This window comes from Salvelinus alpinus, chromosome 2 (assembly GCF_045679555.1).
Source record: "Salvelinus alpinus chromosome 2, SLU_Salpinus.1, whole genome shotgun sequence".
Classification (NCBI taxonomy): Eukaryota; Metazoa; Chordata; class Actinopteri; order Salmoniformes; family Salmonidae; genus Salvelinus; species Salvelinus alpinus.
In genome coordinates this window covers 11,561,587-11,586,147 of record NC_092087.1, presented here as the reverse complement: position 1 = coordinate 11,586,147, position 24,561 = coordinate 11,561,587, and the positions used below count along the sequence as shown (strand labels likewise).

At 44.3% G+C, this 24,561-nt stretch overlaps 1 protein-coding gene across 2 annotated transcripts in view; it reads right to left on the bottom strand.

Annotated features, from left to right (window-relative positions):
* The window catches only part of LOC139553854 (rho GTPase-activating protein 40-like), a 47,910-nt gene that overhangs the window by 13,280 nt on the left and 10,069 nt on the right, over positions 1-24,561 (bottom strand). For both annotated transcript variants that reach the window (XM_071366609.1, XM_071366601.1), the window contains exons 3-9: positions 23,534-23,808; positions 7,337-7,568; positions 6,346-6,506; positions 2,616-2,781; positions 2,154-2,245; positions 1,973-2,050; positions 1,667-1,826 (exon numbers count right to left, since the gene is read on the bottom strand). In XM_071366609.1, the coding sequence (XP_071222710.1) occupies positions 1,667-1,826; positions 1,973-2,050; positions 2,154-2,245; positions 2,616-2,781; positions 6,346-6,506; positions 7,337-7,568; positions 23,534-23,808 (1,164 nt within the window). The remainder of the gene's footprint in view (positions 1-1,666; positions 1,827-1,972; positions 2,051-2,153; positions 2,246-2,615; positions 2,782-6,345; positions 6,507-7,336; positions 7,569-23,533; positions 23,809-24,561) is intronic.

Here is a 24,561-nt window from a genome sequence, read left to right as displayed (position 1 = left end):
GGGGTTAGGTTTAGGGGTTAGGGGTTAGGGGTTAGGGTTAAGGTTAGGGGTTAGGTTTAGGGGTTAGGGTTAGGGGTTAAGGTTAGGGTTAGGTTTAGGGGTTAGGGTTATGGGTTAAGGTTAGGTTTAGGGGTTAGGGGGTAGGGGTTAAGGTTAGGGTTAAGTTTAGGGGTCAGGGTTAGGGGTTAAGGTTAGGGTTAGGTTTAGGGGTTAAGGTTAGGGTTAGGTTTAGGGGTTAGGGTTAGGGGTTAAGGTTAGGGTTAGGTTTAGGGGTTAGGGAAAATAGGATTTTGAAAGGGAATAAATTGTTTGGTCCCCACATGGATAGTAAAACAAAACTCTGTGTGTGTGTGTGTGTGTGTGTGTGTGTGTGTGTGTGTGTGTGTGTGTGTGTGTGTGTGTGTGTGTGTGTGTGTGTGTGTGTGTGTGTGTGTGTGTGTGTGTGTGTGTGTGTGTGTGTGTGAAATGCTTAGATACATAATGATAACGTGACTCAGACTAAGTACTGACTATATACACTCAGACTAAGTATTGACTATATACACTCAGACTAAGTAATGACTATATACACTCAGACTAAGTAATGACTATATACACTCAGACTAAGTATTGACTATATACACTCAGACTAAGTATTGACTATATACACTCAGACTAAGTAATGACTATATACACTCAGACTAAGTAATGACTATATACACACCCCCGACATATTTATATTTGGACAGTGAAGCTAAAACGTTTAATGTGGCTCTATACTTTGAGATCAAATGATTTATATGACAGTACAGAATGTCACCTTTTATTTGAGGGTATTTTCATACGTATCTGTTTTACCATTTAGAAATAAATGCACTTTATGTATATTTTGTAGTCCCCCCCATTTGAAGGAGTCATAAGTATTTGTAAAAATGTGTTGACTACATCAAGCTTGTAATTATAAATAATCTATTGTGTCATTTTGGAGTCACTTTTATTGTAAATAAGAATATAATATGTTTCTGAACACTTCTACATTCATGTGGATGTTACCATAATTACTGATAATCCTGAATGAATCGTGAATAATAATGAGCGAGAAATTTACAGATGCACAAAGATCATATCCCCAAAACATACTAACCTCACACCATTACCAATAACAGTTAGCATGTATTTGGGGTATGATATTTATGCCTCTGTAACTTTTTCACTCATCATTATTCATGGTTATCCATAATTCTATTCTTATTTACAATAAAAGTGACTCCAAAATGACAAAAATGATTGACCAGTCATTTCTATTGGGCACAAAATAATCTGAAACACAACCAAAACAAACTGCAAATCCATCCAACAAGTTTGTAGAGTCACAAGCTTGATGTAGTCATTGCGCGCTAGGAATGTGGGACCTTTTGACAAAATTTTATACACGATAAATAAATTTGTCCAATTACTAATGACACCTTCGAATGAGGGGGGGACTAGATACATAAAGTGCTTTCATTTCTAAAGAGTAAATCAGATACGTATGAAAATACCCTCAATAAAAGGTGACATTCTGCACTGTCACCTCATATAAAACATTTGATCTCAAATCCAAAACGCTGGACTATAGAGCCACATTCAAAGTTTTAGCTTCGCTGTCCAAATAAATACACAGGGGATTGTCTGTGTGCATACTCACCCCTGGCAGCACTGAAGGTGTTGAGGTGCTCCGCGGTGAGAAGTGGAGAGGGTAGTTCTCTGATAAACTTCTTCAACAGGGCGGCGACATCGTTAGGACTGACCTCGTCCCAGCTGAACCCTCCAGAGTAGAAGTTCTGCTCCAGGTCCTGCTGCAGCTTCTGATCACAGGGAGAAACAGACAACATTGTTGAACAGTGTACAGGTATTTTTTATTTCATGACTGTATTTTGTTTGTACCCTGCACATGCAGGACTGTGCATATACAATTTTCTAATTAGAAACAAGTGATGGGAAAATATCTCACCTTGATTCTGGACTGAGAGCCTGAAACCCGCAGAATACCCTCTGAGTCTACTCCCCTCTTCTCCAGGAACCACAGCAGCTGTAGAAGAGACATAAATATAAGAACAGCACCAGACATGCAGGCCATCATGCTCTTGGTTTTCAAGATAGATACTAAAAGTTCGGTATTATGTTTAGCTTACCGCCTGCAGGATGAGAGGAGTGGTAGCAGTGGATTTGACTTTCTGGTCATTCTCCAACAGGGTGGCCAGTGGAACCCCAAACAGAGCACTCTCTGTGAACGAAAAAGAGAGAGAGAGAGAGAGAGAGAGAGAGAGAGAGAGAGAGAGAGAGAGAGAGAGAGAGAGAGAGAGAGAGAGAGAGAGAGAGAGAGAGAGAGAGAGAGAGAGAGAGAGAGAGAGAGAGAGAGAGAGAGAGAGAGAGAGAGAGAGAAATATATATATATATATATATATAGAGATAGAGATAGAGAGAGACATAGAGAGAGACAGAGAGAGGAAAGGTTAGTATTGCTGTCAACTCCTGTACTCTTTTCACATCTCCCAGGGCTTGAAACATGCGTGTGGCTGCAGAGGCAGGAGGAGCATGCAAGGCCACACACACTGGGCTCGCAGTTTGTGTAAGTTGTGTTAGAGTTCACATACCTGGGATCTTCCTCTTGCAGGTCTTGTGTCGTTTGACGTCGAGCTCCAGCAGGTCACAGAGCGCTGTCATATCGATCAGGGCCAGCTGGCGTACCTTTTTCATGTCCTGGTTGGACAAGTCCTGGATACGAGTTACACCCAGACGACACTGGGGGCAGATCACCCTCTGTAGGGGAGGGGAGGGGAGGGGAGGGGAGGGGAGGGGAGGGGAGGGGAGAGAGAGAGAGAGAGACAGACAGACAGACAGACAGACAGACAGACAGACAGACAGACAGACAGACAGACAGACAGACAGACAGACAGACAGACAGACAGACAGACAGACAGACAGACAGACAGACAGACAGACAGACAGACAGACAGACAGACAGACAGACAGACAGACAGACAGACAGACAGACAGATTAGCAATGGATACAAAGTGCAAGTATGGGGACACATTTTTATACACGTCATCTATATTCCTCCCTCTCTTTCTCTCCCTCCTGTCTCCCCTCTCCCCCTCCCCCTCTCCCCTTCCCCTCTCCCCTTCCCCTTCTCTATGCAATGCCTGTAACTGAAAGGGTGAAAACCAAGCTGTTGCAAACTATGTGTATTTAACATGTGTTTTCTTAGGATGGAAAGGAAATGAATAACAGCATGCCAGGAATTTCATCTAACTATACTGAACAAAAATATAAACGCAACATTAAGTAATTTCAATGATTTCACTGCAGTTCATATAAGGAAATCAGTCAATTGAAATAAATAAATTAGGCCCTAATCTATGGATTTCACATGGATGGGCAGCGGTACTCACAAACAGGGATGTAAACAAATTTGTGCACAAAATTTGAGAGAAATAAGCTTTTTGTGAATATGGAACATTTATTTCTGGGATCTTTTATATCAGCTCATGAAACCAACACTTTACATGTTCCGTTTATATTTTTGTTCAATATAATAATAGAACAGGAATGATCCTAAATTCATTCTCTGCACATACCTACGTAAAACAGTCCTTGCTTTGTTCCGTACTAAATCCCTCAGTCTGAGTTCCTAACACTGTTATCTAACCTGCTGTACAGGGTCCCAGTCTGAGTTCCTAACACTGTTATCTAACCTGCTGTACATGGTCCCAGTCTGAGTTCCTAACACTGTTATCTAACCTGCTGTACAGGGTCCCAGTCTGAGTTCCTAACACTGTTATGGCTGGCTTACTGGTGCTCTTTCATGCCGTCCCTAGGAGGGGTGCGTCACTTGAGTGGGTTGAGTTACTGACGTGATCTTCCTGTCTGGGTTGGCGCCCCCCCTTGGTTTGTGCTGTGGTGGAGATCTTTGTGGGCTATACTCGGCCTTGTCTCAGGATTGTAAGTTGGTGGTTGAAGATATCCCTCTAGTGGTGTGGGGGCTGTGCTTTGGCAGAGTGGGTGGGGTTATATCCTTCCTGTTTGGCCCTGTCCGGGGGTATCATCGGATGGGGCCACAGTGTCTCCTGACCCCTCCTGTCTCAGCCTCCAGTATTTATGCTGCAGTAGTTTATGTGTCGGGGGGCTAGGGTCAGTTGGTTATACCTGGAGTACTTCTCCTATCTTATCCAGTGTCCTGTGTGAATTTAAGTATGCTCTCTCTAATTCTCTCGTTCTCTCTTTCTTTCTCTCTCTCGGAGAACCTGAGCCCTAGGACCATACGTCACGGCAAACCGGGCATGATGACTCCTTGCTGTCCCCAGTCCACCTGGCCTTGCTGCTGTTCCAGTTTCAACTGTTCTGCCTGCTGTTATGGAACCCCTACCTGTTCAACTCTTAATGATCGGCTATGAAAAGCCAACTGACTTTTATTCCTGATTATTATTTGACCATGCTTGTCATTTATGAACATTTTGAAAATCTTGGCTCTCTCTAATTCTCTCCTTCTCTCTTTCTTTCTCTCTCTCTGAGCCCTACGTCAGGACTACCGTACGTCAGGACTACCGGGCATGATGACTCCTTGCTGTCCCCAGTCCGCCTGGCCCTGCTGCTATTCCAGTTTCAACTGTTCTGCCTGCGGTTATGGAACCCCTACCTGTCCCAGACCTGCTGTTTTCAATTCTTAATGATCGGCTATGAAAAGCCAACTGACATTTATTCCTGATTATTATTTGACCATGCTTGTCATTTATGAACATTTTGAAAATCTTGGCTCTCTCTAATTCTCTCCTTCTCTCTCTCTTTCTCTCTCTCGGAGGACCTGAGCCCTGGGACCGTGCGTCGGGGCTGCCGGGCGTGATGGCTCCTTGCTGTCCCCAGTCCACCTGGCCTTGCTGCTATTTCAGTTTCAGCTGTTCTGCCTGCGGTTATGGAACCGCCACCTGTCCCGGACCTGCTATTTTCAACTCTTGATGATCGGCTATGAAAAGCCAACTGAAAATTATTCATGATTATTATTTGACCATGCTTGTCACTTATGAACATTTTGAACATCTTGGCATAGTTCTGTTATAATCTCCACCCAGCACAGCCAGAAGAGGACTGGCCACCCCTCATAGCCTGGTTCCTATCTAGGTTTCTTCTTAGGTTTTGGCCTTTCTAGGGAGTTTTTCCTAGCCACCGTGCTTCTACACCTGCATTGCTTGCTGTTTGGGGTTTTAGGCTGGGTGTCTATACAGCACTTCGAGATATTAGCTGATGTACGAAGGGCTATATAAAATACACTTGATTTGATTTGATTTGATTTGTTATCTAACCTGCTGTACAGGGTCCCAGTCTGAGTTCCTAACACTGTTATCTAACCTGCTGTACAGGGTCCCAGTCTGAGTTCCTAACACTGTTATCTAACCTGCTGTACAGGGTCCCAGTCTGAGTTCCTAACACTGCTATCTAACCTGCTGTACAGGGTCCCAGTCTGAGTTCCTAACACTGTTATCTAACCTACAGTACAGGGTCCCAGTCTGAGTTCCTAACACTGTTATCTAACCTGCTGTACAGGGTCCCAGTCTGAGTTCCTAACACTGTTATCTAACCTGCTGTACAGGGTCCCAGTCTGAGTTCCTAACACTGTTATCTAACCTGCAGTACAGGGTCCCAGTCTGAGTTCCTAACACTGTTATCTAACCTGCTGTACAGGGTCCCAGTCTGAGTTCCTAACACTGTTATCTAACCTACAGTACAGGGTCCCAGTCTGAGTTCCTAACACTGCAAGCCACTGCTGGCTTGCTTCTGAAGCTAAGCAGGGTTGGTCCTGGTCAGGCCCTGGATGGGAGACCAGATGCTGCTGGAAGTGATGTTGGAGGGCCAGTAGGAGGCACTCTTTCCTCTGGTCTAAACAAAGATCCCAATGCCCCAGGGCAGTGATTGGGGACACTGCTCTGTGTAGGGTGCCGTCTTTCGGATGGGACGTTAAACGGGTGTCCTGACTCTCTGAGGTCATTAAAGATCCCATGGCACTTATCGTAAGAGTAGGGGTGTTAACCCCGGTGTCCTGGCTAAATTCCCAATCTGGCCCTCAACCATCACGGTCACCTAATAATCCCCAGTTTACAATTGGCTCATTCATCCCCCTCCTCTCCCCTGTAACTATTCCCCAGGTCGTTGCTGCAAATGAGAACGTGTTCTCAGTCAACTTACCTGGTAAAATAACGGATAAATAAAATCTAACCTACTGTACAGGGTCCCAGTCTGAGTTGGCATAGGAGGAGAGTTTTTCTGTTCTAACGCCTAAGATGATGTGTTCCACGCATTGCATGTGTACCGAGTGAGAGAGAGACTCTTACAGGAAGTGTGCCATCCTCCTTCCTCTTGCAGCTGTTCTTCATCTGAGTCAGCTTAGCCTGTTTTAACAAGATGGCCGCCTGTTCGCAGTAGGCCACGTCTGTGATGAAAATCTCCTCTTTAGGGGCTCCTCCATGCTTCTTCTGCTGGTCCAGGCTGACCTCTGACAAACAAAATCAGGTTGATGTGTTAATGATAGTGTGCCTCATAGCAGTCATAACGGTTAGCATAATGTAGCTGTCTGAGGTAGTAAAACACAATTAAATGTTCGCTCATGAATGCTGACCCCAAAGGTGATCGGGCCAGTACATCACCGGGGCCAAGCTTCCTGCCATCCAGGACCTCTATACCAGGCGGTGTCAGAGGAAGACACTAAAAATTGTCAACAACTCCAACCATCCTAGTCATACACTGTTCTCTGCTACCGCACGGCAAGCTGTACCGGAGCGCCAAGTCTAGGTTCAAGAGGCTTCTAAACAGCTTCTACCCCCAAGCCATAAGACTCTGGCTACCCAGACTATTTGCATTGCCCCTCCCCCTACACTGCTGCTACTCTCTGTTATTATCTTTGCATAGCCACTTTAATAACTCTACTCTTTAATTACTTGTTATTCTTATCGCTTACTTTTTGGGGGGTATTTTCTTAAAACTGCAGTGTTGGTTAAGGGCTTGTAAGTAAGCATGTGACAAATACAATTTGATTTGATTTGATCTTTAATTAAGTTTAGTTCACCTTAGACCAGCTGGTCTGTGGAGTGAGAGTTCAGGATTCATCTGAACCAATCAGAAGAGAGGATGCACACACACACACACACACACACACACACACACACACACACACACACACACACACACACACACACACACACACACACACACACACACACACACACACACACACACACACACACACACACACACACACACACACACGGTCAATGTATGTTATACTGCCAGGTACATATGGAATAAAGATGTAGAGATAGCTGGTACCTTGTAGTGGTGTCTTGTTGATGGTCTCCATACTGTCATCCGATAGGGATGATTTAGGCTCTGTCGGCTCAGGGTCTTGACACTCCGGTAGGGATGATTTAGGCTCTGTAGGCTCAGCGTCTTGACACTCCGGTAGGGATGATTTAGGCTCTGTAGGCTCAGCGTCTTGACACTCCGGTAGGGATGATTTAGGCTCTGTAGGCTCAGCGTCTTGACACTCCAGTAGAGGTGTCTGAGTGGAGAGAAGAGAAGGAAACATGTCAACCAATCTATCACATTGATTGATAAAGCCCTTTTTAACTTCTTATGGCTGAGATCCCGTTAACGGGATCGATATGACAACAGCCAGTGAAAGTGCAGGTCGCCAAATTCAAAACAACAGAAATCTCATAATTAAAGATACACTTCTTGTTAATCCCACTACAGTGTCAGATTTCAAATAGGCTTCACAGCGAAAGCACCACAAACAATTGTTAGGTGAATGCCTATTCACAGAAAAACACAGCCATTTTTCCAGCCAAAGAGAGGAGTCACAAAAAGCTGAAATAGAGATAAATTAATCACTAACCTTTGATGATCTTCATCAGATGACACTCATAGGACTTCATGTTACACAATACATGTCACGTCCCTGACCTGTTTTTCCTTTTTCTTGGATTTATTTAGTTGGTCAGGGCGTGAGTTGGGGTGGGTTGTCTATGTGTTATTTTCTATGTTGGGTTAATGTGTTGCCTGATATGGTTCTCAATTAGAGGCAGGTGTTTGACGTTTCCTCTGATTGAGAACCATATTAAGGTAGGCTGTTCTCACTGTTTGTTTGTGGGTGATTGTCGCTGTGTCTGTGTTTTGTTGCACCACACGGTATGTCTCGTTCGTTCATTCGTTTTTCCTGTTCATGCGTTCTTCGTTTTTATGTAGTTCTCATGTTCAGGTCTGTTTAACGTCCGAGGAGGAGGAATATGACGAACGTTACAGAATCACCCACCAACAAAGGATCAAGCAGCGGGGTAACGGGCAGCAGCGACAGCAGCGGCCAATTACACAGGACTCCTGGACATGGGAGGAAATTTTGGAGGGAAAAGGACCCTGGGCTAAGGTTGGAGAGAATCGCCGCTCTCGGGAGGAGAAGGAGGCAGCTAAAGCCCAGGAGCGGTGGTATGAGGAGGCAGCACGTAAGCGAGGCTGGAAGCCGGAGATTCAAGCCCAATTTTTTTGGGGGGGGTGGGCTAAAAGGGAGTGTGGCGAAGTCAGGTAGGAGACCTGCGCCAACTCCCCGAGCTTACCGTGGAGAGCGAGAGTACGGGCAGACACCGTGTTATGCAGTAGAGCGCACGGTGTCTCCTGTACGTGTGCATAGCCCGGTGCGGGTTATTCCACCTCCCCGCACTGGCAGGGCTAGATTGAGCATTGAGCCAAGTGCCATGAAGCCGACTCAACATATCTGGCCTCCAGTACGTCTCCTTGGGCCGGTGTACATGGCACCAGCCTTACGCATGGTGTCCCCGGTTCGCCTACACAGCCCAGTGCGGGTTATTCCACTTCCCCGCACTGGTCGGGCTACGGGGAGCATACAACCAGGTAAGGTTGGGCAGGCTCGGTGCTCAAGGGAGCCAGTACGCCTGCATGGTCCGGTATATCCGGCGCCACCTTCCCGCCCCAGCCCAGTACCACCAGTGCCTACACCACGCACCAGGCTTCCAGTGCGTCTCCAGAGCCCTGTTCCTCCTCCATGCACTCTCCCTGTGGTGCGTGTCTCCAGCCCAGTACCTCCAGTTCCGGCACCACGCACCAAGCCTCCTGTGCGTCTCCAGAGCCCTGTACGCACTGTTCCTGCTCCCCGCACTAGCCTTGAGGTGCGTGTCTCCAGTCCGGTACCACCAGTTCCGGCACCACGCACCAGGCCTATAGTGCGCCTCGAGAATTCAGTGTGCCCTGTTCCTGCTCCCCGCACTAGCCTTGAGTTGCGTGTCTCCAGTCCGGTACCACCGGTTCCGGCACCACGCACCAGGCCTACTGTGCGCCTCAGCAGGTCAGAGTCGGCCGTCTGCCCAACGCCGTCTGCACTGCTCGTCTGCCCAGCGCCGTCTGAGCTGCCTGCCTGCCCAGCGCCGTCTGAGCCATCCGTCTGCCCAGCGCCATCTGAGCCATCCGTCTGCCCAGCGCCATCTGAGCCATCCGTCTGCCCAGCGCCATTTGAGCCATCCGTCTGCCCAGCGCCATCTGAGCCATCCGTCTGCCCAGCGCCATCTGAGCCATCCGTCTGCTCAGCGCCATCTGAGCCATCCGTCTGCCCAGCGCCATCTGAGCCATCCGTCTATCCCGAGCCATTAGAGCCGCCCGTCTGTCCCGAGCCGTCAGAGCCGTTCGTCAGTCAGGAGCTGCCAGAGCCGCCAGCCAGTCAGGAGCTGACAGAGCCGCCAGCCAGTCAGGAGCTGCCAGAGCCGCCAGCCAGTCAGGAGCTGCCAGAGCCGCCAGCCAGTCAGGAGCTGCCAGAGCCGCCAGCCAGTCAGGAGCTGCCAGAGCCGCCAGCCAGCCAGGATCCGCCAGGGCCGCCAGCCAGCCAGGAGCTGCCAGAGCCAGCCAGCCATGAGCAGCCAGAGCCGCCAGCCAGCCATGAGCAGCCAGAGCCGTCCAGCCAGGACCAGCAAGAGCCGTCCAGCCAGGACCAGCAAGAGCCGTCCAGCCAGGACCAGCAAGAGCCGTCCAGCCAGGACCAGCCAGAGCCGTCCAGCCAGGACCAGCCAGAGCCGTCCAGCCAGGACCAGCCAGAGCCGTCCAGCCAAGACCAGCCAGAGCCGTCCAGCCAGGACCAGCCAGAGCCGTCCAGCCAGGACCCGCCAGGGCCGCCAGCCAGCCAGGAGCTGCCAGAGCCAGGCAGCCATGAGCAGCCAGAGCCGCCAGCCAGCCATGAGCAGCCAGAGCCGCCAGCCAGCCAGGATCCGCCAGGGCCGCCAGCCAGCCAGGAGCTGCCAGAGCCAGCCAGCCATGAGCAGCCAGAGCCGCCAGCCAGCCATGAGCAGCCAGAGCCGTCCAGCCAGGACCAGCAAGAGGTATGTCTCGTTCGTTCATTCGTTTTTCCTGTTCGTGCGTTCTTCGTTTTTATGTAGTTCTCATGTTCAGGTCTGTTTAACGTCGTTTGTTGTTTTATAGTTTATTCAAGTGTATTTCGTGTCAGTGTTCGTCTGTTCAATTAAATTCATTATGTCTACATACCTCGCTGCGTGTTGGTCCGATCCATGCTCCTCCTCGTCCGAGGAGGAGGAATATGACGAACGTTACAATACATGTATGTTTTGTTCGATAAAGTTCATATTTATATAAAAAAATCTCAGTATACATTGACGCGTTATGTTCAGTAGTTCCAAAAACATCCGGTGATTTTGCGGAGAGCCACATCAATTTACAGAAATACTCATCATAAATGTTGATGAAAATACAAGTATTATACATGGAACCTTAGATAAACTTCTCCTTAATGCAACCGCTGTGTCAGATTTCAAAAACACTTTACTGAAAAAGCAAACCATGTAATAATCTGAGTACGGCGCTCAGAGCCCAAAACAACCATAAAGATATCCGCCATGTTGTGTGAAATAGCATCATACATTTTCACTTACCTTTGATGATCTTCATCAGAATGCACACCCAGGAATCCCAGTTCCACAATAAATGTTTGATTTGTTCGATAAAGTTCATAATTTATGTCCGTTACAGTCCGTAGAAACATGTCAAAAGATGTATAGAATCAATCTTTAGGATGTTTTTAACATAAATCTTCAATAATGTTCCAACCGGAGAATTCCTTTGTCTGTAGAAATGCAATGGAACAGAGCTCGCTCACACGTGAACGAGTGTCACGAGCTCATGGCACTCTGCCAGACACCTGGCTCAAACAGCCCTTATGAGCCCCCACTTCACAGTAGAAGCATCAAACAAGGTTCTAAAGACTGTTGACATCTAGTGGAAGCCTTAGGAACTGCAATATGACCAATATCCCACTGTGTATTCGATATGCCAAGAGTTGAAAACCTACAAACCTCAGATTTCCCACTTCCTGGTTGGATTTTTTCTCTGGTTTTTGCCTGCCATATGAGTTCTGTTATAATCACAGACATCATTCAAACAGTTTTCTATCCAAATATACTGATAATATGCATATCTTAGCTTCTGGGACTGAATAGCAGGCAGTTTACTCTGGGCACCTCTGGGCACCTTATTCATCCAAGCTACTCAATACTGCCCCCCAGCCATAAGAGGTTTTAACATCGGCAGTTTGTCGCAAAGTGCTTTTGCAGTAACACATCCTAGAACCCAAAGAGCAAGCAAACATGTCTACCAATAGAGGTAGGACGAGCTAGAGTACAGTAACAGCTAGTCTCTTTACAGTGTCATGTCACTTCATGGTGTCTGATGACTGAATGGAATCACGGAGAGAAGAATTGTTTTCTAGTGTTAAACAACTGATAGGATCAGAGAAACACATATTTCACTCCATCTCGGGAGCTCAGACGACAAGAATGGCCTTTACATGTGATTTCCCTTTATTCTGATAGGTCAACTGTCTTTATAGAACTCCAGCATCAGCGAGAATAGAGGAATGAATGCAGTGAAGGCTATTATTTAACCAAAGGGATTCTGGGAGATGTGCTCTGTGTGGACTAGAGTAAACCTTTCATTGGATGTGTACTTGACTCAGCTGGTGTAAAATCAAAGAACAAATGCTTGAAAGCACACACACAATTGTGTGTGTATGTATTTGTTTCGTTTCAGCTGCATGAACAGGAAATCCATCCTGTTATCACAGAATAAATAATATCTATGGACAGATTGCTTCATACTGACTCTTCTCAATGGTGCAATGTGGAAAGGAAATCCTACAGATTGCTCCTTGAGGAAGAACAGTGACAGTAAAACAGTATTAACAATGTGTCAGCAGTCAGTGGGACAGTAAGACAGTATTAACAATGTGTCAGCAGTCAGTCTGACAGTAAGACAGTATTAACAATGTGTCAGCAGTCAGTCTGACAGTAAGACAGTATTAAAAATGTGTCAGCAGTCAGTCTGACAGTAAGACAGTATTAACAATGTGTCAGCAGTCAGTGGGACAGTAAGACAGTATTAACAATGTGTCAGCAGTCAGTCTGACAGTAAGACAGTACCAACAATGTGTAAGCAGTCAGTGGGACAGTAAGACAGTACTAACAATGTGTCAGCAGTCAGTGGGACAGTAAGACAGTACTAACAATGTTTCAGCAGTCAGTGGGACAGTAAGACAGTATTAACAATGTGTCAGCAGTCAGTCTGACAGTAAGACAGTACTAACAATGTGTCAGCAGTCAGTGGGACAGTAAGACAGTACTAACAATGTGTCAGCAGTCAGTGGGACAGTAAGACAGTACTAACACCGTGTCAGCAGTCAGTCTGACAGTAAGACAGTACTAACAATGTGTCAGCAGTCAGTGGGACAGTAAGACAGTACTAAACCATGTGTAAGCGGTCAGTAAGACAGTAAGACAGTACTAAACCATGTGTAAGCAGTCAGTAAGACAGTAAGACAGTACTAAACCATGTGTAAGCAGTCAGTCTGACAGTAAGACAGTACTAAACCATGTGTAAGCAGTCAGTCTGACAGTAAGACAGTACTAAACCATGTGTAAGCGGTCAGTAAGAAGGTAAGACAGTACTAAACCATGTGTAAGCAGTCAGTCTGACAGTAAGACAGTACTAAACCATGTGTAAGCAGTCAGTAAGACAGTAAGACAGTACTAAACCATGTGTAAGCAGTCAGTCTGACAGTAAGACAGTACTAAACCATGTGTAAGCGGTCAGTAAGACAGTAAGACAGTACTAAACCATGTGTAAGCAGTCAGTCTGACAGTAAGACAGTACTAAACCATGTGTAAGCGGTCAGTAAGACAGTAAGACAGTACTAAACCATGTGTAAGCAGTCAGTCTGACAGTAAGACAGTACTAAACCATGTGTAAGCAGTCAGTCTGACAGTAAGACAGTACTAAACCATGTGTAAGCAGTCAGTAAGACAGTACTAAACCATGTGTAAGCGGTCAGTAAGACAGTAAGACAGTACTAAACCATGTGTAAGCGGTCAGTAAGACAGTAAGACAGTACTAAACCATGTGTAAGCGGTCAGTAAGACAGTAAGACAGTACTAAACCATGTGTAAGCAGTCAGTAAGACAGTACTAAACCATGTGTAAGCGGTCAGTAAGACAGTAAGACAGTACTAAACCATGTGTAAGCGGTCAGTAAGACAGTAAGACAGTACTAAACCATGTGTAAGCGGTCAGTAAGACAGTAAGACAGTACTAAACCATGTGTAAGCAGTCAGTCTGACAGTAAGACAGTACTAAACCATGTGTAAGCAGTCAGTCTGACAGTAAGACAGTACTAAACCATGTGTAAGCAGTCAGTAAGACAGTACTAAACCATGTGTAAGCGGTCAGTAAGACAGTAAGACAGTACTAAACCATGTGTAAGCGGTCAGTAAGACAGTAAGACAGTACTAAACCATGTGTAAGCAGTCAGTCTGACAGTAAGACAGTACTAAACCATGTGTAAGCAGTCAGTAAGACAGTACTAAACCATGTGTAAGCGGTCAGTAAGACAGTAAGACAGTACTAAACCATGTGTAAGCGGTCAGTAAGACAGTAAGACAGTACTAAACCATGTGTAAGCGGTCAGTCTGACAGTAAGACAGTACTAAACCATGTGTAAGCGGTCAGTCTGACAGTAATACAGTACTAAACCATGTGTAAGCAGTCAGTCTGACAGTAAGACAGTACTAAACCATGTGTAAGCAGTCAGTCTGACAGTAAGACAGTACTAAACCATGTGTAAGCGGTCAGTAAGACAGTAAGACAGTACTAAACCATGTGTAAGCGGTCAGTCTGACAGTAAGACAGTACTAAACCATGTGTAAGCGGTCAGTCTGACAGTAATACAGTACTAAACCATGTGTAAGCAGTCAGTCTGACAGTAAGACAGTACTAAACCATGTGTAAGCAGTCAGTCTGACAGTAAGACAGTACTAAACCATGTGTAAGCGGTCAGTCTGACAGTAAGACAGTACTAAACCATGTGTAAGCGGTCAGTAAGACAGTAAGACAGTACTAAACCATGTGTAAGCGGTCAGTAAGACAGTACTAAACCATGTGTAAGCGGTCAGTAAGACAGTAAGACAGTACTAAACCATGTGTAAGCGGTCAGTAAGACAGTACTAAACCATGTGTAAGCGGTCAGTAAGACAGTAAGACAGTACTAAACCATGTGTAAGCTGTCAGTCTGACAGTAAGACAGTACTAAACCATGTGTAAGCAGTCAGTAAGACAGTAAGACAGTACTAAACCATGTGTAAGCGGTCAGTAAGACAGTAAGACAGTACTAAACCATGTGTAAGCAGTCAGTCTGACAGTAAGACAGTACTAAACCATGTGTAAGCGGTCAGTAAGACAGTAAGACAGTACTAAACCATGTGTAAGCAGTCAGTAAGACAGTACTAAACCATGTGTAAGCGGTCAGTAAGACAGTAAGACAGTACTAAACCATGTGTAAGCGGTCAGTAAGACAGTACTAAACCACGTGTAAGCAGTCAGTCTGACAGTAAGACAGTACTAAACCATGTGTAAGCAGTCAGTAAGACAGTAAGACAGTACTAAACCATGTGTAAGCGGTCAGTAAGACAGTAAGACAGTACTAAACCATGTGTAAGCAGTCAGTCTGACAGTAAGACAGTACTAAACCATGTGTAAGCGGTCAGTAAGACAGTAAGACAGTACTAAACCATGTGTAAGCAGTCAGTAAGACAGTAAGACAGTACTAAACCATGTGTAAGCGGTCAGTAAGACAGTAAGACAGTACTAAACCATGTGTAAGCGGTCAGTAAGACAGTAAGACAGTACTAAACCATGTGTAAGCAGTCAGTCTGACAGTAAGACAGTACTAAACCATGTGTAAGCGGTCAGTAAGACAGTACTAAACCATGTGTAAGCAGTCAGTAAGACAGTACTAAACCATGTGTAAGCGGTCAGTAAGACAGTAAGACAGTACTAAACCATGTGTAAGCAGTCAGTAAGACAGTAAGACAGTACTAAACCATGTGTAAGCAGTCAGTCTGACAGTAAGACAGTACTAAACCATGTGTAAGCGGTCAGTCTGACAGTAAGACAGTACTAAACCATGTGTAAGCAGTCAGTAAGACAGTAAGACAGTACTAAACCATGTGTAAGCAGTCAGTCTGACAGTAAGACAGTACTAAACCATGTGTAAGCGGTCAGTAAGACAGTAAGACAGTACTAAACCATGTGTAAGCGGTCAGTCTGACAGTAAGACAGTACTAAACCATGTGTAAGTGGTCAGTAAGACAGTACTAAACCATGTGTAAGCGGTCAGTAAGACAGTAAGACAGTACTAAACCATGTGTAAGCAGTCAGTAAGACAGTACTAAACCATGTGTAAGCGGTCAGTAAGACAGTAAGACAGTACTAAACCATGTGTAAGCAGTCAGTAAGACAGTAAGACAGTAAGACAGTACTAAACCATGTGTAAGCAGTCAGTCTGACAGTAAGACAGTACTAAACCATGTGTAAGCGGTCAGTAAGACAGTAAGACAGTACTAAACCATGTGTAAGCGGTCAGTAAGACAGTAAGACAGTACTAAACCATGTGTAAGCGGTCAGTAAGACAGTAAGACAGTACTAAACCATGTGTAAGCAGTCAGTCTGACAGTAAGACAGTACTAAACCATGTGTAAGCGGTCAGTAAGACAGTAAGACAGTACTAAACCATGTGTAAGCAGTCAGTAAGACAGTACTAAACCATGTGTAAGCGGTCAGTAAGACAGTAAGACAGTACTAAACCATGTGTAAGCAGTCAGTAAGACAGTAAGACAGTACTAAACCATGTGTAAGCAGTCAGTAAGACAGTACTAAACCATGTGTAAGCGGTCAGTAAGACAGTAAGACAGTACTAAACCATGTGTAAGCAGTCAGTAAGACAGTAAGACAGTACTAAACCATGTGTAAGCGGTCAGTAAGACAGTACTAAACCATGTGTAAGCGGTCAGTAAGACAGTAAGACAGTACTAAACCATGTGTAAGCGGTCAGTCTGACAGTAAGACAGTACTAAACCATGTGTAAGCAGTCAGTCTGACAGTAAGACAGTACTAAACCATGTGTAAGCAGTCAGTCTGACAGTAAGACAGTACTAAACCATGTGTAAGCAGTCAGTCTGACAGTAAGACAGTACTAAACCATGTGTAAGCAGTCAGTCTGACAGTAAGACAGTACTAAACCATGTGTAAGCAGTCAGTCTGACAGTAAGACAGTACTAAACCATGTGTAAGCGGTCAGTAAGACAGTAAGACAGTACTAAACCATGTGTAAGCAGTCAGTAAGACAGTAAGACAGTACTAAACCATGTGTAAGCGGTCAGTGAGACAGTAAGACAGTACTAAACCATGTGTAAGCGGTCAGTAAGACAGTAAGACAGTACTAAACCATGTGTAAGCGGTCAGTGAGACAGTAAGACAGTACTAAACCATGTGTAAGCAGTCAGTCTGACAGTAAGACAGTACTAAACCATGTGTAAGCAGTCAGTCTGACAGTAAGACAGTACTAAACCATGTGTAAGCGGTCAGTAAGACAGTAAGACAGTACTAAACCATGTGTAAGCAGTCAGTAAGACAGTAAGACAGTACTAAACCATGTGTAAGCGGTCAGTGAGACAGTAAGACAGTACTAAACCATGTGTAAGCGGTCAGTAAGACAGTAAGACAGTACTAAACCATGTGTAAGCAGTCAGTAAGACAGTAAGACAGTACTAAACCATGTGTAAGCAGTCAGTAAGACAGTACTAAACCATGTGTAAGCGGTCAGTAAGACAGTAAGACAGTACTAAACCATGTGTAAGCAGTCAGTAAGACAGTAAGACAGTACTAAACCATGTGTAAGCGGTCAGTAAGACAGTACTAAACCATGTGTAAGCGGTCAGTAAGACAGTAAGACAGTACTAAACCATGTGTAAGCGGTCAGTCTGACAGTAAGACAGTACTAAACCATGTGTAAGCAGTCAGTCTGACAGTAAGACAGTACTAAACCATGTGTAAGCAGTCAGTCTGACAGTAAGACAGTACTAAACCATGTGTAAGCAGTCAGTCTGACAGTAAGACAGTACTAAACCATGTGTAAGCAGTCAGTCTGACAGTAAGACAGTACTAAACCATGTGTAAGCGGTCAGTCTGACAGTAAGACAGTACTAAACCATGTGTAAGCGGTCAGTCTGACAGTAAGACAGTACTAAACCATGTGTAAGCAGTCAGTCTGACAGTAAGACAGTACTAAACCATGTGTAAGCAGTCAGTCTGACAGTAAGACAGTACTAAACCATGTGTAAGCAGTCAGTCTGACAGTAAGACAGTACTAAACCATGTGTAAGCAGTCAGTCTGACAGTAAGACAGTACTAAACCATGTGTAAGCGGTCAGTAAGACAGTAAGACAGTACTAAACCATGTGTAAGCAGTCAGTAAGACAGTAAGACAGTACTAAACCATGTGTAAGCGGTCAGTGAGACAGTAAGACAGTACTAAACCATGTGTAAGCGGTCAGTAAGACAGTAAGACAGTACTAAACCATGTGTAAGCGGTCAGTGAGACAGTAAGACAGTACTAAACCATGTGTAAGCAGTCAGTCTGACAGTAAGACAGTACTAAACCATGTGTAAGCAGTCAGTCTGACAGTAAGACAGTACTAAACCATGTGTAAGCGGTCAGTAAGACAGTAAGACAGTACTAAACCATGTGTAAGCAGTCAGTAAGACAGTAAGACAGTACTAAACCATGTGTAAGCGGTCAGTGAGACAGTAAGACAGTACTAAACCATGTGTAAGCGGTCAGTCTGACAGTAAGACAGTACTAAACCATGTGTAAGCGGTCAGTCTGACAGTAAGACAGTACTAAACCATGTGTAAGCAGTCAGTAAGACAGTAAGACAGTACTAAACCATGTGTAAGCGGTCAGTAAGACAGTAAGACAGTACTAAACCATGTGTAAGCAGTCAGTCTGACAGTAAGACAGTACTAAACCATGTGTAAGCAGTCAGTAAGACAGTAAGACAGTACTAAACCATGTGTAAGCGGTCAGTAAGACAGTAAGACAGTACTAAACCATGTGTAAGCAGTCAGTCTGACAGTAAGACAGTACTAAACCATGTGTAAGCGGTCAGTAAGACAGTAAGACAGTACTAAACCATGTGTAAGCAGTCAGTAAGACAGTACTAAACCATGTGTAAGCGGTCAGTAAGACAGTAAGACAGTACTAAACCATGTGTAAGCGGTCAGTAAGACAGTAAGACAGTACTAAACCACGTGTAAGCAGTCAGTCTGACAGTAAGACAGTACTAAACCATGTGTAAGCAGTCAGTAAGACAGTAAGACAGTACTAAACCATGTGTAAGCGGTCAGTAAGACAGTAAGACAGTACTAAACCATGTGTAAGCAGTCAGTCTGACAGTAAGACAGTACTAAACCATGTGTAAGCGGTCAGTAAGACAGTAAGACAGTACTAAACCATGTGTAAGCAGTCAGTAAGACAGTAAGACAGTACTAAACCATGTGTAAGCGGTCAGTAAGACAGTAAGACAGTACTAAACCATGTGTAAGCGGTCAGTAAGACAGTAAGACAGTACTAAACCATGTGTAAGCAGTCAGTCTGACAGTAAGACAGTACTAAACCATGTGTAAGCGGTCAGTAAGACAGTACTAAACCATGTGTAAGCAGTCAGTAAGACAGTACTAAACCATGTGTAAGCGGTCAGTAAGACAGTAAGACAGTACTAAACCATGTGTAAGCAGTCAGTAAGACAGTAAGACAGTACTAAACCATGTGTAAGCAGTCAGTCTGACAGTAAGACAGTACTAAACCATGTGTAAGCGGTCAGTCTGACAGTAAGACAGTACTAAACCATGTGTAAGCAGTCAGTAAGACAGTAAGACAGTACTAAACCATGTGTAAGCAGTCAGTCTGACAGTAAGACAGTACTAAACCATGTGTAAGCGGTCAGTAAGACAGTAAGACAGTACTAAACCATGTGTAAGCGGTCAGTCTGACAGTAAGACAGTACTAAACCATGTGTAAGTGGTCAGTAAGACAGTACTAAACCATGTGTAAGCGGTCAGTAAGACAGTAAGACAGTACTAAACCATGTGTAAGCAGTCAGTAAGACAGTACTAAACCATGTGTAAGCGGTCAGTAAGACAGTAAGACAGTACTAAACCATGTGTAAGCAGTCAGTAAGACAGTAAGACAGTAAGACAGTACTAAACCATGTGTAAGCAGTCAGTCTGACAGTAAGACAGTACTAAACCATGTGTAAGCGGTCAGTAAGACAGTAAGACAGTACTAAACCATGTGTAAGCGGTCAGTAAGACAGTAAGACAGTACTAAACCATGTGTAAGCGGTCAGTAAGACAGTAAGACAGTACTAAACCATGTGTAAGCAGTCAGTCTGACAGTAAGACAGTACTAAACCATGTGTAAGCGGTCAGTAAGACAGTAAGACAGTACTAAACCATGTGTAAGCAGTCAGTAAGACAGTACTAAACCATGTGTAAGCGGTCAGTAAGACAGTAAGACAGTACTAAACCATGTGTAAGCAGTCAGTAAGACAGTAAGACAGTACTAAACCATGTGTAAGCAGTCAGTAAGACAGTACTAAACCATGTGTAAGCGGTCAGTAAGACAGTAAGACAGTACTAAACCATGTGTAAGCAGTCAGTAAGACAGTAAGACAGTACTAAACCATGTGTAAGCGGTCAGTAAGACAGTACTAAACCATGTGTAAGCGGTCAGTAAGACAGTAAGACAGTACTAAACCATGTGTAAGCGGTCAGTCTGACAGTAAGACAGTACTAAACCATGTGTAAGCAGTCAGTCTGACAGTAAGACAGTACTAAACCATGTGTAAGCAGTCAGTCTGACAGTAAGACAGTACTAAACCATGTGTAAGCAGTCAGTCTGACAGTAAGACAGTACTAAACCATGTGTAAGCAGTCAGTCTGACAGTAAGACAGTACTAAACCATGTGTAAGCAGTCAGTCTGACAGTAAGACAGTACTAAACCATGTGTAAGCGGTCAGTAAGACAGTAAGACAGTACTAAACCATGTGTAAGCAGTCAGTAAGACAGTAAGACAGTACTAAACCATGTGTAAGCGGTCAGTGAGACAGTAAGACAGTACTAAACCATGTGTAAGCGGTCAGTAAGACAGTAAGACAGTACTAAACCATGTGTAAGCGGTCAGTGAGACAGTAAGACAGTACTAAACCATGTGTAAGCAGTCAGTCTGACAGTAAGACAGTACTAAACCATGTGTAAGCAGTCAGTCTGACAGTAAGACAGTACTAAACCATGTGTAAGCGGTCAGTAAGACAGTAAGACAGTACTAAACCATGTGTAAGCAGTCAGTAAGACAGTAAGACAGTACTAAACCATGTGTAAGCGGTCAGTGAGACAGTAAGACAGTACTAAACCATGTGTAAGCGGTCAGTAAGACAGTAAGACAGTACTAAACCATGTGTAAGCAGTCAGTAAGACAGTAAGACAGTACTAAACCATGTGTAAGCAGTCAGTAAGACAGTACTAAACCATGTGTAAGCGGTCAGTAAGACAGTAAGACAGTACTAAACCATGTGTAAGCAGTCAGTAAGACAGTAAGACAGTACTAAACCATGTGTAAGCGGTCAGTAAGACAGTACTAAACCATGTGTAAGCGGTCAGTAAGACAGTAAGACAGTACTAAACCATGTGTAAGCGGTCAGTCTGACAGTAAGACAGTACTAAACCATGTGTAAGCAGTCAGTCTGACAGTAAGACAGTACTAAACCATGTGTAAGCAGTCAGTCTGACAGTAAGACAGTACTAAACCATGTGTAAGCAGTCAGTCTGACAGTAAGACAGTACTAAACCATGTGTAAGCAGTCAGTCTGACAGTAAGACAGTACTAAACCATGTGTAAGCGGTCAGTCTGACAGTAAGACAGTACTAAACCATGTGTAAGCGGTCAGTCTGACAGTAAGACAGTACTAAACCATGTGTAAGCAGTCAGTCTGACAGTAAGACAGTACTAAACCATGTGTAAGCAGTCAGTCTGACAGTAAGACAGTACTAAACCATGTGTAAGCAGTCAGTCTGACAGTAAGACAGTACTAAACCATGTGTAAGCAGTCAGTCTGACAGTAAGACAGTACTAAACCATGTGTAAGCGGTCAGTAAGACAGTAAGACAGTACTAAACCATGTGTAAGCAGTCAGTAAGACAGTAAGACAGTACTAAACCATGTGTAAGCGGTCAGTGAGACAGTAAGACAGTACTAAACCATGTGTAAGCGGTCAGTAAGACAGTAAGACAGTACTAAACCATGTGTAAGCGGTCAGTGAGACAGTAAGACAGTACTAAACCATGTGTAAGCAGTCAGTCTGACAGTAAGACAGTACTAAACCATGTGTAAGCAGTCAGTCTGACAGTAAGACAGTACTAAACCATGTGTAAGCGGTCAGTAAGACAGTAAGACAGTACTAAACCATGTGTAAGCAGTCAGTAAGACAGTAAGACAGTACTAAACCATGTGTAAGCGGTCAGTGAGACAGTAAGACAGTACTAAACCATGTGTAAGCGGTCAGTCTGACAGTAAGACAGTACTAAACCATGTGTAAGCGGTCAGTCTGACAGTAAGACAGTACTAAACCATGTGTAAGCAGTCAGTAAGACAGTAAGACAGTACTAAACCATGTGTAAGCGGTCAGTAAGACAGTACTAAACCATGTGTAAGTGGTCAGTCTGACAGTAAGACAGTACTAAACCATGTGTAAGCGGTCAGTAAGACAGTAAGACAGTACTAAACCATGTGTAAGCGGTCAGTCTGACAGTAAGACAGTACTAAACCATGTGTAAGCAGTCAGTCTGACAGTAAGACAGTACTAAACCATGTGTAAGCGGTCAGTGAGACAGTAAGACAGTACTAAACCATGTGTAAGCGGTCAGTAAGACAGTAAGACAGTACTAAACCATGTGTAAGCGGTCAGTGAGACAGTAAGACAGTACTAAACCATGTGTAAGCAGTCAGTCTGACAGTAAGACAGTACTAAACCATGTGTAAGCAGTCAGTCTGACAGTAAGACAGTACTAAACCATGTGTAAGCGGTCAGTAAGACAGTAAGACAGTACTAAACCATGTGTAAGCAGTCAGTAAGACAGTAAGACAGTACTAAACCATGTGTAAGCGGTCAGTGAGACAGTAAGACAGTACTAAACCATGTGTAAGCGGTCAGTCTGACAGTAAGACAGTACTAAACCATGTGTAAGCGGTCAGTCTGACAGTAAGACAGTACTAAACCATGTGTAAGCAGTCAGTAAGACAGTAAGACAGTACTAAACCATGTGTAAGCGGTCAGTAAGACAGTACTAAACCATGTGTAAGCGGTCAGTCTGACAGTAAGACAGTACTAAACCATGTGTAAGCGGTCAGTAAGACAGTAAGACAGTACTAAACCATGTGTAAGCGGTCAGTCTGACAGTAAGACAGTACTAAACCATGTGTAAGCAGTCAGTCTGACAGTAAGACAGTACTAAACCATGTGTAAGCGGTCAGTAAGACAGTAAGACAGTACTAAACCATGTGTAAGCAGTCAGTAAGACAGTAAGACAGTACTAAACCATGTGTAAGCGGTCAGTCTGACAGTAAGACAGTACTAAACCATGTGTAAGCGGTCAGTAAGACAGTAAGACAGTACTAAACCATGTGTAAGCAGTCAGTAAGACAGTAAGACAGTACTAAACCATGTGTAAGCGGTCAGTAAGACAGTAAGACAGTACTAAACCATGTGTAAGCGGTCAGTCTGACAGTAAGACAGTACTAAACCATGTGTAAGCGGTCAGTAAGACAGTAAGACAGTACTAAACCATGTGTAAGCAGTCAGTAAGACAGTAAGACAGTACTAAACCATGTGTAAGCGGTCAGTAAGACAGTAAGACAGTACTAAACCATGTGTAAGCGGTCAGTCTGACAGTAAGACAGTACTAAACCATGTGTAAGCAGTCAGTAAGACAGTAAGACAGTACTAAACCATGTGTAAGCGGTCAGTCTGACAGTAAGACAGTACTAAACCATGTGTCAGCGGTCAGTCTGACCTGAGCAATAGAAGAGGTTGATGAGCTGAAGACGTCCCTGACGTCACGTGGCGCGGGTTTGCTCCTCTTCCTCAGGGAGAGTGTGTAGGAGTCTAGTCTCCTCTGGACGGCTGCGGCCTGCGTACGGGTCAGAGTGGACAGCAGTATGGCCTGGTCAACATCCTGGTCCTCACTGTCTATGTCTCTGTCCCTGTCTCTGTCTGGTCTCTGCTGCTGCTGTCTGATCAGAGTGGAGAGACCAGCATCCTGCAGCCACTGCTCTTCCTGCTCCCCCTCTGGCACAGCAATACAATACAACTTTATTAAACATTACTTTAAACACATAGTTTTAGTCATTACACAGACTCATCTTCCTGCTCCTCCTCTGGAACAACAATACAATACAACTTTATTAAACATGACTTTAAACACATAGTTTTAGTCATTACACAGACTCATCTTCCTGCTCCTCCTCTGGAACAGCAATACAATACAACTTTATTAAACATTACTTTAAACACATAGTTTTAGTCATTACACAGACTCATCTTCCTGCTCCTCCTCTGGAACAACAATACAATACAACTTTATTAAACATTACTTTAAACACATAGTTTTAGTCATTACACAGACTCATCTTCCTGCTCCTCCTCTGGAACAGCAATACATCTATCTAGTCATTACATAATAGCTTCATCACAAAGCCTATACAGAGTTCTCCCCAGGTGGCGCTGATGAGTCATTCTAGGGGAGGGGGAGGGCTGGGAGATTTAACACCTTCAAGAATAACCAATAAACTAGCAGTGTGTGTGTGTGTGCGTGTGCGTGTGTGTGTGTGGACACACCTACTCATTCAAGGGTTTTCATTTATTTGAATTGTTTGACACTTTCTGTGGTTACTACATGATTCCATATGTGTTTTTTCATAGTTTTGATGTCTTCACTATTATTCTACAATGTAGAAAATAGTAAAAAGAAAAGAAAGACCCTTGAATGAGTAGGTGTCCAAACTTTTGAATGGTACTGTATATTTTATTTGTTTTACATAG